This window comes from Nematolebias whitei, chromosome 4, assembly GCF_014905685.2.
Source record: "Nematolebias whitei isolate Nwh7 chromosome 4, NemWhi1, whole genome shotgun sequence".
NCBI classification, from domain to species: Eukaryota; Metazoa; Chordata; class Actinopteri; order Cyprinodontiformes; family Rivulidae; genus Nematolebias; species Nematolebias whitei.
Window position 1 is genome coordinate 18,795,591 of NC_056501.1, and position 13,312 is coordinate 18,808,902.

Sequence of the window (13,312 nt, forward strand, 5' to 3'; positions counted from 1 at the left end):
GATAGATAGATAGATAGATAGATAGATAGATAGATAGATAGATAGATAGATAGATAGATAGATAGATAGATAGATAGATAGATAGATAGATAGATAATTTATTGATCCCAGGGAGATATTCTAATCATACAGAAAAAAAAATTGAATAATCAAAAAAGAAGGAGAATACACAAATTTATAAAAAATACAATATGCACATGCAGAAGATGGTAGGGGGTACTACATTCATGATTAACACATATAAATGTGTGTATGTATATATATATATACACATGTATATGTACATGTAAATATACATACGTGAATTACAGCTTAATTACAGGCAGTGTGACAAGGAGGTTAAAGTGAACATGCTTTTTAAAGAGGAGACTTTTATGCTGGATTTAAAAGTGGAAAGAGCGGGAGAATTTTTGATGTCCGGGGGCACTTTTTTTTTTTGGGGGGGGGGGGGGGGGGGGGGGGGGGCTAATTGACATTAGTCAGCCAAAAGTGGCTCTGACTAAATTTTACAGATGGTGGGCTAAATTTCATGGTAATAAAAGATCTCACGACATCTAATGAGATCGTGCATAACATCATATGGGGCGGCTGTGGTTGAGTGGTTAGAGCAGTCGTCCTCCAATGCAAGAATTGGGGGGGGTTCGAATCCACCAGCGGTCACATGCCAAAATGTCCCTGGGCAAGACACTGAACCCCTCATTGCCTCCGATGTGTGTCCCATCGGTGTATGAATGTGATAAAGCACTGATTAGTCTCCTTAGAATGATTTGTTCAATTATCTTTGTAGAGATCTAGTAGAGTGCTGTATGAATGGGTAAATGAGGACACAGATTATAATGTAAAGAGCTTTGAGTGTCTGGATAAGATAGAAAGGCGCTATATAAGCACAGTCCATTTATCATTTATCATTGGCAAGAATTGACTGAAAGGATTCAAACTCAGTGCAGAAAAACAGCTGATGGTGCACATTCATTCAAGGAATGCTAAACCTTGGATTTCTTTTCTTTTTGCTGTTTTTTTAGCTCGTTGTGTACCGTCACACATGCTCGACACTGACTGAGGGCTTCCGGCTGCATACGAGACCGCCTCCTCTCAAGACGACTTCAAGTGCAGTTATATGGGCCCTTCATATCAATGGATGAGATGAAAAATTGCCACAGCTATTGGCTGAAATGAAATATGACCTTATATCTGGTTTGCAGTGGCCCTGACAGCAACTGCGGCATGCAACAATGAATTTCCAAAAAAGCACTGCAAGCATAGAATGTAGTTAAGGTCGGGGTAAGAGGCTTGGGAATGCATTATTCCGATGAGTGTCTTCCCAGAGACAGGAAGACTGTGTGCTGGGAAGTGTGTGTGGGGGTGTGGGGGTGGAGGGGTAGATTTTGTAAGTAAAAAATGTGCAGATCTTAGCAGAAAGCTGCTGGCTGGTTAACTTGCATACAGGATGAGGCTGTCATCACTGTTGGATCGTTGGTAATTTATTAACATTTCATCTCACTGAGTAAACAGATTAATATATGGACATGATGGTGGATCCTACAGCATGTTGGATGTATTGTATGTTGCAATGCCAGTAGACATGTTTTTTCATTTTAAAGCCAAAATGTTTTAATATTAAAACTTTATGAAGTGAAATATTAACTGGCTGAAGTGGAAGATGTTGCTAAGGTGCAAAACATAACAACACAATCCAAATTCACCAACAACAAAAAAACAGACAATTTTACAGATGTTGAGCTAAAAGTTGTGTGGTAGTTGTTGAGCACAGTCCCCAGCTCATACTTTGAGCACAACTCTTGGTATTACTTTACATAAAACCTTGACGTTAACTGGTAGAGTTAACCCTAAAAGTCTGTTAGCAAAATAACTCGTAAATTACTTGACTGATTTCAATAAAACTCTCAGAAAGTAATAAAAGTAGGCGCATTTACAATTCCTTCACTTTCAAAGTTAATTTGAATGAAGATGGCCACCACAACCAACTGACCTTAACAAACACAAAAATAGCCATAACACAGTCAAACTTAACAATATTTAACTAAAACAGCTGTTTACAATATATACTCAAAGCACAAACAGATCTCATGAGATATCACAATATTGCATGAGATTGTGTTTGGTGTTTTTCACCAAAATGGCTATAAATCCATTTCTCATCATAACATGAACTTGTGGGGGGGGCATGCATTAATTCAAGAAACGCTAGATTTTTTTAATTTTAAGTTGAAGATTTGAATCTTGTGTTTCATTTCATGATAAATGTCTATTCGAAGTATTTTAATTTCATTGCATTTTTTCACAAATTAATATTTATTCATATTTAATTCCTATCATATTATGATAAACTACGTGGATTTGTATATGAACCAGTAGCTGGTGAAGAAACAGTCATATGTTGTGGTCATTCTGCTGTATTTTCAGTTTAAATCTTGCCTCTGGACTATTTTCATGTAATGTGCATCAGGTGCCTTTGATAAAAATGGCTGCTGCAAATAAAGTTACCACTTTACAGTAAGGCTCCCCTTATAGATGGCTAATAAAGTGTTTATAGATATGTTATTAATTTCTCTATAAATACTTTATAAAACATTAACAACTGCTTATTAAGCAATAATTAAGGGTGACAAAGAGACAAAACTGACCAGTTTCTTGCCAAATAGTGAGCCAAATCTGCCACCTATATATTTTATCTAGAGTTGTTATATTAAACATTTCAGACTAAGTTACTACCTTGTAAGCACAATAAGTATTTGTAAACCTATTTCTTTAACCTTGTAACTAAAGTAAGACTAGTCAACGCAATTGTCTTCCCCATAATGATGTATGGCTGCGAAAGTTGGACGCTTAGGAAAGAAGAGAAAAGAAAAGTCGAAGCTTTCGAACTGTGGTGCTGGAGAAGAATGCTAAGAATACCTTGGACTGCTATGATGACGAACAAGACAGTTTTGGACCGGGTCAAACCATCAATGTCCTTACTGGGCAATATCACCAAACAGCAGCTCTCTTATTTTGGTCACGTGATGCGTGCAAATTCTTTGGAAACGTCAATGATGCTTGGAAAAGTCAGTGGAAAAAGAAGACAAGGCCGCCAAAGAACGAGATGGCTCGACACAATAACGACAACAATGAATATGCCAATTGCGGAATTGAAAAAATTGGTGAAAGACAGGGAGGCATGGAGTTCGAAGATTCATAAAGTGACCGAAAGCCGGATACGACTGATCGGATAATCATCATTGTGCTTTATTGCTGCATTATAAGTATCTACAACTAATATTATATCCATCCATCCATCCATTATCTTTACCCGTTTATTCCATTTTGGGTCACGGGGGTCGCTGGTGCCCATGTCCAGCAATCACTGTGCAAGGGGCGGGGTACACCCTGGACGGGTCGCAAGTCCATCACAGGGCCACATAGAGACAAACGAGACAAACAACCATTCACTCTCTCTAATATTATATCCTAAAAATATTAAGTTTACAAATGCTTATTGTGCTCACAAGGTAATAACTTAGTCTGAAATGTTTAATATAACAACTCTAGATGAAATATATAGGTGAACAGATTTGGCAAGAAACTGGTCAGTTTTGTCTCTTTCTCACCCTTAATTAATGCATAATAAGCAGTTATTACTGATTTATAAAGTGTTTATAGAGGAATTAATAACATATCTATAAACTATTTATAAGCCATTTATATAAGGGGAGCCTTACTGTAAAGTGGTACCCAAATAAATTTACCGCAAACAGTCAGGAAATAACCTTCTGTAAATTAGCTCTTTATGGTGGGGTTAAAAAAAAAAAGACGACCCTAACTGATCCATTTTAATTTGAACAGATATTAGAGGATGTGTCCGACATTTACTGCGACGCCTTTTCCTCTCAGCACAGTTCGTCGTTTTTAAGCTTTACAGTAGTTGGCTTTTGGTGCACAAAATGCTGACTTAGCAGGAAAACTGGCTCACAAAATTACAAAAATCGAAGAAAAACGCATCTGACAAATGTAAGATAAAGTGAGCTTTGCAATTTACAGCGTCTTAAGAACGTGTCCAATGAACTTGTCACACGTGGAGCAATTTGAGCCTCATGGCGTTGTGAGGCGTTCAGGAAACGTCTGAATTACTGCTGTTGACAAGCGTCGAGGTGGTGGTATTTCTTTTCCAAAGCGGCGGAGAGGGAATTGAGATATCATTCAAACTAACAGCCTGCTGACTCAAATCTGTGTTAGTGTTTATGTAGGGGAGGTCAGGGTTTCTATTCCACACAGGTTAACTTCTGTTGTATATTCTGTGTCAGATACTTGGAAGAGGTTATTTGGATGAGAGTCATAAGGATACAACAAATATAGAGTGTGTTATATAACAGCTCAAAGCACAGAGGGGACACACAGAAGGGCAATGTGTTCATTGGTTTTCTACAGACTTTGAAGTCACCTGGAAGATGAAGGTTATCTAAATTAAAATTATATCCTAAAGAGAAAATAATTCCAAGAGCACAAACACTTTTAGTTATATTCAGTTTTCAGGTCAGCTATTCTGAGAACTCAGCTACATCCCACAAAACGCTGAGGATGAGTGATAAGATGGTTTCTGGAGTCCGCCCTCTCCCTTGTCGACTCCTCTTAGGCAGCCATGGCCAAAGTGGTTCAAAACATCAAAGTTCAGGCTCAATAATCCAGGTGAAAAAGTCAGGTCCTCTGGATAGTTTGTTTGTGCTGAAACATTTCGACCTTCATCCAAAGGACTTCATCAGTCCGAGGAGCTGCAACAAACTCAGTCCCATAAGTAGAACACTCACATGACTGTAGTCTGCTCTCTCCCCCGTCGACTCCTGTGAGGCAGCCATAGCCAAAGAAGAGTTGCACTCGGGTCCAAATAATCTGAACCAACCCCTGTAGCCATCATCTCCGAACGCCACCCGATCTGATGAATTAACAGCAATTACAGGTCCAACCCCGATACCCCCCCCCCCCCGACATTTTTAATTAAGCTTTGACTGCATATACCACCAATTATTATTAACAGTTGGCAAATGAGTGCGGCTGAGGCGGCAGATGATCGGAGCTGAGGAGCCCTCAAAGTGCATTAAATGCTTCCCCTGCTTCTGCTCGCATTGAACCCTGCTCTGACATGTCCAATATTTTGTGATCTCACTTGTTTGGGTCATCGGCCGCGCGTGTCCCTGACACAATAAAAAGTCCGACACCGACCCAGCCCACAGATTAAGCACATTATTATGACCCGGCCCAATCCGAATCCAGGTCAGGTGAGGCCGGGCTCTGGGTTTGGGTTAGAAATGACAGCTCTAAGCAAAGTCATGCAAGTGGCCCACTTTGTGAGTGTGCTACTTATGGGACTGAATTTGTTGTGAATCCTCAGACTGATGAAGTCTTTTGGATAAAGGATGAAACATTTCAACACAAAGAAACCGTCCAGAGGACCTGGCTTAACTTTGTTGATTTTTTTTTAACCTGGATTATTGAACATGAACTTTGAAGTGAGGAGGAGTCTTTTTTTGTCTCATTGAAAACAAGTTTCAAAATATAAAGTTAGGATTTGTTCTTATTAAATACACCTTTAAGTTAAAGACTTGCATGGATTTTCATGGAAGACATTTAGACTAAGCTCATCTTATGTTAAGAAATAAAGGAGTTGTAGTCGTTTTGGTCCAACCTCAAAAATAACACACTCATGATATCGCAAGATGTCATTCTCAAAGTATGTGTTGTGAGTCACTCTCAGCTACTCCCAGAATAAACTTGAGCTCATTATCTCTAAAAACTGAACAAAGTTCTGTCAGGTCATCTGGACGGTTTCTTTTTTGTTGTTGTTGAGACATTTTGTCCTTCATCCAAAGGACTTCATCAGTCTGAGGAGCCACAACAAACTCAGTTCCACAAGCAGCACACTCTTATAATGGACCAACCAGTTTGCTGGCGAAAAGATGATTTCTGGGGCCCGCCCTCTCCCCTGTCGACTTCTCTGAGGCAGCCATGCCAAAGTGGTTCAAAACATCAAAGTTCATGCTCAATAATCCATGTAGAAAATCCAACAAAGTCAAGTCATCTGGATGGTTTCTTTCTTTTTTTTTTTTTTGAGACGTTTCGTCCTTCATCCAAAGAACTCACCAGCAAACTAGTCGGCCCACTATGCGAGTGTGCTGCTTGTGGGACTGAGTTTGTTTTGGCTCCTCAGACTGTTGAAAACCTTTGGATGAAGGACAAAATGCCTCAACAACACCCAAAAAAAGACACCGTCCAGATGACTTAACTGAACTTTGTTGGATTTCCTACCTACATTATTGAGCATGAGCCTTGATGTTTTGAACCACTTTGGTATGGCTGCCTCAGAGAAGTCGACAGGGGAGAGGGCGGGCCCCAGAAACCATCTTTTCACCAGCAAACTGGTTGGTCCATTATAAGAGTGTGCTGCTTGTGGAACTGAGTTTGTTGTGGCTCCTCGGACTGATGAAGTCCTTTGGATGAAGGACGAAACGTCTCAACAACAACAAAACAGAAACCGCCCAGATGACCTGACTGAACTTGGTTGGATTTTTTTACCTGGATTAGTGAGCATGAACTTTGATCTCTAAAACTTATTAAGTTTTAACCATTGTTGTGTTGTCTAATGCCGATTTGCTGTAGCGGCCATCTTGAACTGAGATCATTTTAAAAGTAGACATATATCCATGAGTTACATTCAAATTTATTTGGGTATTCACAAAATATTTTGTTAACAGACAAACAGTGTTGACTCAGCCAGTTAATAATAAAGTTTTAAGCAATGATCTTGGGCAACGAGTGGCACGTAGATTTTGTATTGGGAATAACTTTCAGCTACTATCATATCAAATAGTTCAATATCAGTAAAACTGACTGAACTGTAATCATTATTGTGTTTTCTAAGGTCAGAGGCGGTGGCAGCCATCTTGAATCTCATTGACTCTAAAAGTTGTTCGGTTAATCACACAGACACAGGCAAAAGCATTAGCGCCCTTTCGCTGTTCAGCTGGGAGCAGGAATAAAAATCTTCCATTAAATCCAATCGTTGCGTGTATTTTATCCTACATTCTTTTAAAAGGTACAGCCACAAACGCTGAGCTGTTTTTATCGATACTGCTCGTTAATTCAGTTTGACAGCAACGTGAAATATTAATGTAAGGAGCGAGAAACCCACGTTAATTTAAACAAATTGACGTACTTGACGTACCTGATGAGATGGCTGAAAACAGTGTGTGTATGAAGCTCGTAGAGGGGTCCACACACACACACACAGCATAAAAAGACGCATTTTTCAACGACATGCAAAACTTTTGTATTTTTCACAACCGCCAGAATGAAATCCTAGATTCAGCCTGAGAGATTGTGACAAATTAGGTGTCAGGGATTCATGGTGTGCGACGTAATCGGGCCACCCAGCTGGTGAGGTAAATAAATGTACATATCTCAGTGACATCCTGCTTAGCGACAGATGAACGTGTCAGACGTAATGTGTCACACAACCACTGGTCCGTTTCAGACTAAACATCCACAGATGAAGTTCCCGTCACTGAGCAGCTTTATTTCCATCGGCCATGAGTCTAATTATGCAACAGACAGCTAGAATGCTGGGGGATAATGAGAAATAGGATTTTTATTTTATATTCATATTTAATGTTTTTTATTTTCTTCTTTTTGTGGTTTGGAATGCTTTATAAAAGTGTATTTATGCATTTTTACACAATAAAAGCTTCACGTGAAATGAAACAAGTTTTATTGAGGAGATGCGCATTAGCAGCAAATTTGTGTGCTTAAATTTAAAATAAAGATAATGTGAAATGTATTGGTTTTCAGAGTGTGTCTTAGGGATGACTCTCAACTACTACCACACCAAACTTTACCTTAATATCTGTAAAACTGACTGAGCTATGGCCAGTGTTAAGTTTGCCAAAGTCAATTAGCTGTGGCAACCATCTTTAATCAAATTGCCGTCAAAAGTGAATCAGATCTAGAAGTATATATACCAATTTCTTTCAGAGAGTTTAATTAAAATCAATTCAGTTGTTCATGTGATATATTGCTAACAGACATTTAGGATTTACTCCAACAGTTAATTAAAAAAAAAATTATATTAAAATCTTGTACAACAGTTTGTACTCAGAGTATGTGTTGGGGATGAATTTTAGCTTCTTCCATGCTAATGTCTGAGCCAAATATCTGTGAATCTGACTGAATTATAGCTATTTTTATGATTGATCAAGATGATGATCTGTAGGGGCCATCTTGAATCGGGTTGTCTGCAAACACTATTATGTTGTAGAAGTATATTCAATTAATTCTTTCTGAGAGTGTCATAATAATCAGTCTGCTGGTTCAGGAGATATTTTGCTAACAGATAAAGGCAAGTATGCTGGGGGATGACAGAGGAGCTGAAATGCTTTTTAGTTTCATGGCATGATAGCATTAGCAATGCTAAAGGGTAGGATTTAAAATGTAAAAGCTAATGTTTTGATCAAACTGTTAAAAGTCTGAAGAGTAAAAACACGTTCAGATAACCCAACATTATTAAAAGCATAAATTAACAGACGCAAAGTGGAGACTATATGATATATTTATGATCCAGCAGAGCAGAACTCTTTCAATAATTTAGTATCATTGTCAAAAACTGCTGGATGGGCTTTTTTATTATTATTTTTTACATGGCTAACATGAACTCAAGGATCCTGAGAGCCAGAGAGCTACACATTTTCACTCTGAGGCACATCTTTTATGCATGCACGTTTCACACACAGGAGCTCCAAAACATGAAAATCTGCCAATTATGCCGACACGAGGAAGATCCGAACGTGGAGTTGACTCTAAAGCCGTATCTCAGCTCAGAATAATTCATGCTCAGTTCAGGGAGCACCAACCATCCACTGCCTGTGGCATTCATTCAATCCACACCGACACGTTTTGCAGTGTGTGGGTAGGGACTAGGCTGGGTGTTTGGTAACACACCGCGAGCTCTCTATAAAACAAAGGGGACAGGTTTACCTGCATTGTTCTTTTCATCGCCAGGTGCATGAAACAAAAAAGCGCTCGGGAATCAGTGAAGCTTAAGGATCAATCGCATCAGAATGTCACAGACGTGAGATAAAAGGAGAGCTGGTCTTTTCATCTATCATGTGATGTGCTTTTAGTCTCCTGCCAGACGCAAACACACAAACAGACTGACATCTCAAACCTGTTTACTACCTGGAACAAGATGTAGACCGACAAGGAAAACAGAGTGGGAACTGCAACACAGAGAGAGAGGCAGAAAATGGGATTTATCCCTGGAAAATTGGTTTAGCGTAAGGATTTACGAGCAGATTTGGATTCTGTGCGATTCACTAGCTGTGATAGCCTTTAGCTCATAAACAGGCTCACTGGATAATGCATGTGATTTAACTTGTGCGGCTGTTTATAGATCCGAGACGCGTTATGTGATTTAGTGATTCTTCCACTTTTCATTACATGGGAAAATGCACTCGTGTGAAAACTAAACAGAGGAATCAAAGGTGCAATCAGAGCGTGATCTGCGCCGCAGAACAGAAGAGAAGAAAGAAGCAAAGGCCCCGGCTTTTAGTTCAATGAATAATTAAAGAGACGTGTTATTGGTTTATCCTGCCATACATGCTGTGGAGGATGGGATGGAGCTGTCCCCAGGTGAGCCACGAAGGCAGCAGAGGGGCCTGAGTGAAACATGCAACATGATACCTGTGTGCACTTTGCTTTTCCTGATCTGTTTTTATTTCCCCACATGTTGCTTGCAAATAACTACATCTGCATACTTTGTGCATTTTTAGTCATTCTCATATTCAAAATGTTCAATTCATTCAGGAGATGCTTCCTTATTAATTACTTTAGTCATTTGTAACTTTTTTTTCAAATAATTTAACTTCATTTAAAATATTTTACTTTATTTACAAATATTTTACTCAGAAATTCATTTAAATCTCTTCGGTTCCTTCAAATAATTGTTCCTTTTGGAGTCAGCTTCAGCAAACTTGCTCTTTTTGTTATGCCTTTTCTTTTAGTTTTTAGTTAGCCTTTTGGTACTTTTAGCTTTTACCAACAATTTTGCTACTTTTAGCTTCTAGCTAGCATTTTATCTACTTTTAGCTAAGCTTTTGCTGCTAATAGCTTTCAGCCAGTCTTTGCAATTTTTAGCTTTTAGTCAATTTTTGCTACATTCAGCATTTACCTAGCATTTAATACTTTTAACAAGCTTTGGCTACCTTTAGCTTTCAGCTACTCTTTTGCTACTTTACCTTTTTTATTATGGCTTAGCTTGCCTTTTTTTTCCTTTTAGCTTATAACCAACTTATTGCTACTTTGAACTAGAAACACAACTCTTGTAATCTTTATTTTTTGCTTGCCTTTCACTACTTTTGGTTTGTAGCTAAACTTCTGCTACTTTAGTTAATCTATTGTTAATTTTATCTTTGACCTAACTTAATATTTTTAGTTAGCATTTTCTTTTATTATTATTATTTGCTTTCAACAAAACTCTTGCTAGCTGATTACTTTGTACTAGTATTCTACTATGAACTTTTACCTTTTAGCAAATGTTTTGCATCTTGCACAGTTTTGGTTTTAGCTAGAGCTTTGTTCCCTTTTGCTTTTAGCCAGTGTTCTACTTCTTTTAGCTTTTGGCTCATGTTGCACTTTTATTTTTTTGTTGCTTTGAGAATTCTGTTTTAGCTCCTTTAGCAAATTTTATCAAAGTTGTTCAGAATGCAGCATTCACACTGCATTTTGAAAGCTGTTTTTAGACTCTTCACATAGGACAGCACTGAAACTATAAGTTAAAAGTAGCAGATGTATAGGTCTTGGGTTTCAGCTGAATGAGCTATGAATTGATTTATCGATTATGTTACTTAGTGTTTTAATAGACATATATGTTTCATTTTAATTACTTGATGCTGCATCTGGAGCCAGCTTTTCCATTAGATTGTTTTTTTATTATTATTAACAGATGCACAGTTACGTTGAAATTGAAAAGAAATGCAAGTTCCTTAAATAGTATGGAAAAGTCTGATTATTTTTTATTATTATTAACCATTTACTAAAAAGAGACACTTTTTTCTCCTTAATTAGCTCTTAAGTCATACCTGTCTCTGGCATCCACCTCTGCAGGTTCCTCTGTACTGCTGTTCACATCTTTCTGGCCAGAGTTCGTTTCCTCTTTCCTTGCAGAACTGGGAGAGGAGATGCTCTTTGGAGACTCCTCGTTCACCTGCAGGCCTTGGATGGTGTTCGGCAGGTGATGCCACGACTGATGACCCGTCCTGACGTAGACCTGTGTTGGCCCAGGCGTTGGTGGCATGACACTGTGAACAGGGCTGTTGGTCTTCCTCAATCCCCCGAAGCCTCGTTCTCTTGAGTGGCTCTTCAGCCGTCCCTGGACAGGGGTCCCTCTGTGGTCCAGGCCATCCTGCTGGATGTAGCCTCCCACACCGCTGCCGCCACCCCCTCCACCACCGGCAGAACCTTGGGATGAATGGCTGAACCATCGCCAGCGGAGCCTGAGGATCTGTTTCACGTCAAACTCCTTCTTTCCTGACACGGACATCCTCTTCTGGGTTTGGAGAGACAAAGGCAGTGGTGTGTTGAGTCCCAAAGAACATGGAGAGCAGAGAAGAGAAGAGCTCTGACTAACAATGCACCTCCTCTCCTCCGTTATTGTCTCACTACTATCATGACTACCGCCTCCTCCTTGTATTACACCTTCGTTGTTCTTTTCAGCGGAGAAATAAAGCAGCTCTCTGCAGCTTTTGTTCCTAAGCCTCCCTCCAACTCTCCCTCCTCATCTGTCTCTTTCTCTCCTTCCCTCCTGAGCTGCTGCTGTTTCTGTTTGCTGCTGGAGCTGGAGCTGAGTTAATGCACATGCATGATCTATCCTCCCTCCCCTTCGCCTCCTCTGGTTCGCTGTCTCTCTCCCTCTTCGCTCGTCTCTCCTGCGAACACACCAACACCGTACACACACACTCTGTTAAAGGTGGACACATATATTGTGGAATAGAAAGAAGATCTGTTAAGCTCTTTCTGGACTCCTCTGCTGCTGCTCAGTGTGAGAACATGCATGTTTCTCTATTTGGGAGTGATAACGTGGCTCTTGCTGCTAAAGGGAGGTGAGGTACCATGGAGCCAGGATGATGAGGTCACACCTTAAAGTAGAAACTGCTGCTTGCTTAAAGTGTGACAGAGGGATAAAGCCAGATGCAAAGAAAATCAAAGCAATGTTTTTTAAGGGAATGCATATTGCCTGCCTTCTCCTTCGTTTGATGAAAAGGGACGGACTTCCAGCCATTTTGTTTAAACCTTGTATATGATATTATATCTGATCTCATGTGATATAGTGAGATCTTGTGAGAACTGTTGGCGCTCAGAGAATGTGTTGAGAATCAGTGTCTGCTACTTCCACAGCAAATGTTAAATCTGTGTCAGTAAAGTAGACTGAGTTATAGTCACGCTTGTGTTTCTTGAATTCAATTGGCTGCAATAGTCACCATTAGGGTGGCTCTAAAAGTTAATCAGCTCTAGATGTGCTTTCAGTGATTATTTGCTGAGAGATTCATTAAATTCTGTCCAGTGGTCCATGAGAGATTTTGCCAACTGACAGACATGGTTGATGTCAAGAATTACAGCTAAAGTTTTTCAGATTTACAGCTGAAGCATTATGTGAGCTCTAACTCTGATTGTTTTCCTTTGTACCCCTCTAAACATTTTGTGGTTACGATTTTGAATGCAGCTCTGATAATAAGGGGGCCCTCAGCAAGATCTATACACTACTCAGTTCATGCCATGAGACCAGTTTGGACTTCCTTAAATTGAAATGGGAAACCGAATTGGAAGAATCCATATCAGACTCAATCTGGCGAAAGACCGTTAAAAACATTTACTCATCCTCAATCTGTCTGAGACACGCTGTAATTCAATTCAAGGTGGTACACTGGCTGCACTGGTCCCAAGACAAGCTGTCCATCAAAGCCAATCTGGACCCTGCATGCAATCATTGTAAACAAACTCCAGCTACACTCTTGCATACATTCTGGACCTGTCCCAAACTACAACATTCTATTTTTGACAACTTCTCTGTTATATATAGCAAAACTGAACACCCATCACCGTTCATTTCATTGTTTGGGGTGGTCCCTGTGGATACGTCCTTCAGCAAGCATGAGAAGGATATGATTGCTTTTAGCGCTCTTCTGGCCAGGAGGCTCATTTTGTGCAACTGGAAGGACCCACGCCCCCCAGACTATGTACAGTGGATAAGAGAAGTCGTGTACCATATCCATCT

The 13,312-nt window shown here is 39.6% G+C and overlaps 1 protein-coding gene across 1 annotated transcript in view; it reads right to left on the bottom strand.

Moving 5' to 3' along the window:
* klhl4 (kelch-like family member 4) overlaps positions 1-11,581 on the bottom strand; it is a 38,007-nt gene extending 26,426 nt beyond the window's left edge. The window contains exons 1-2 of the mRNA XM_037675530.1: positions 11,121-11,581; positions 9,640-9,698 (exon numbers count right to left, since the gene is read on the bottom strand). Of these exons, the coding sequence (XP_037531458.1) occupies positions 9,640-9,698; positions 11,121-11,581 (520 nt within the window). The remainder of the gene's footprint in view (positions 1-9,639; positions 9,699-11,120) is intronic.
* Between the last annotated feature and the right edge of the window lie 1,731 nt (positions 11,582-13,312).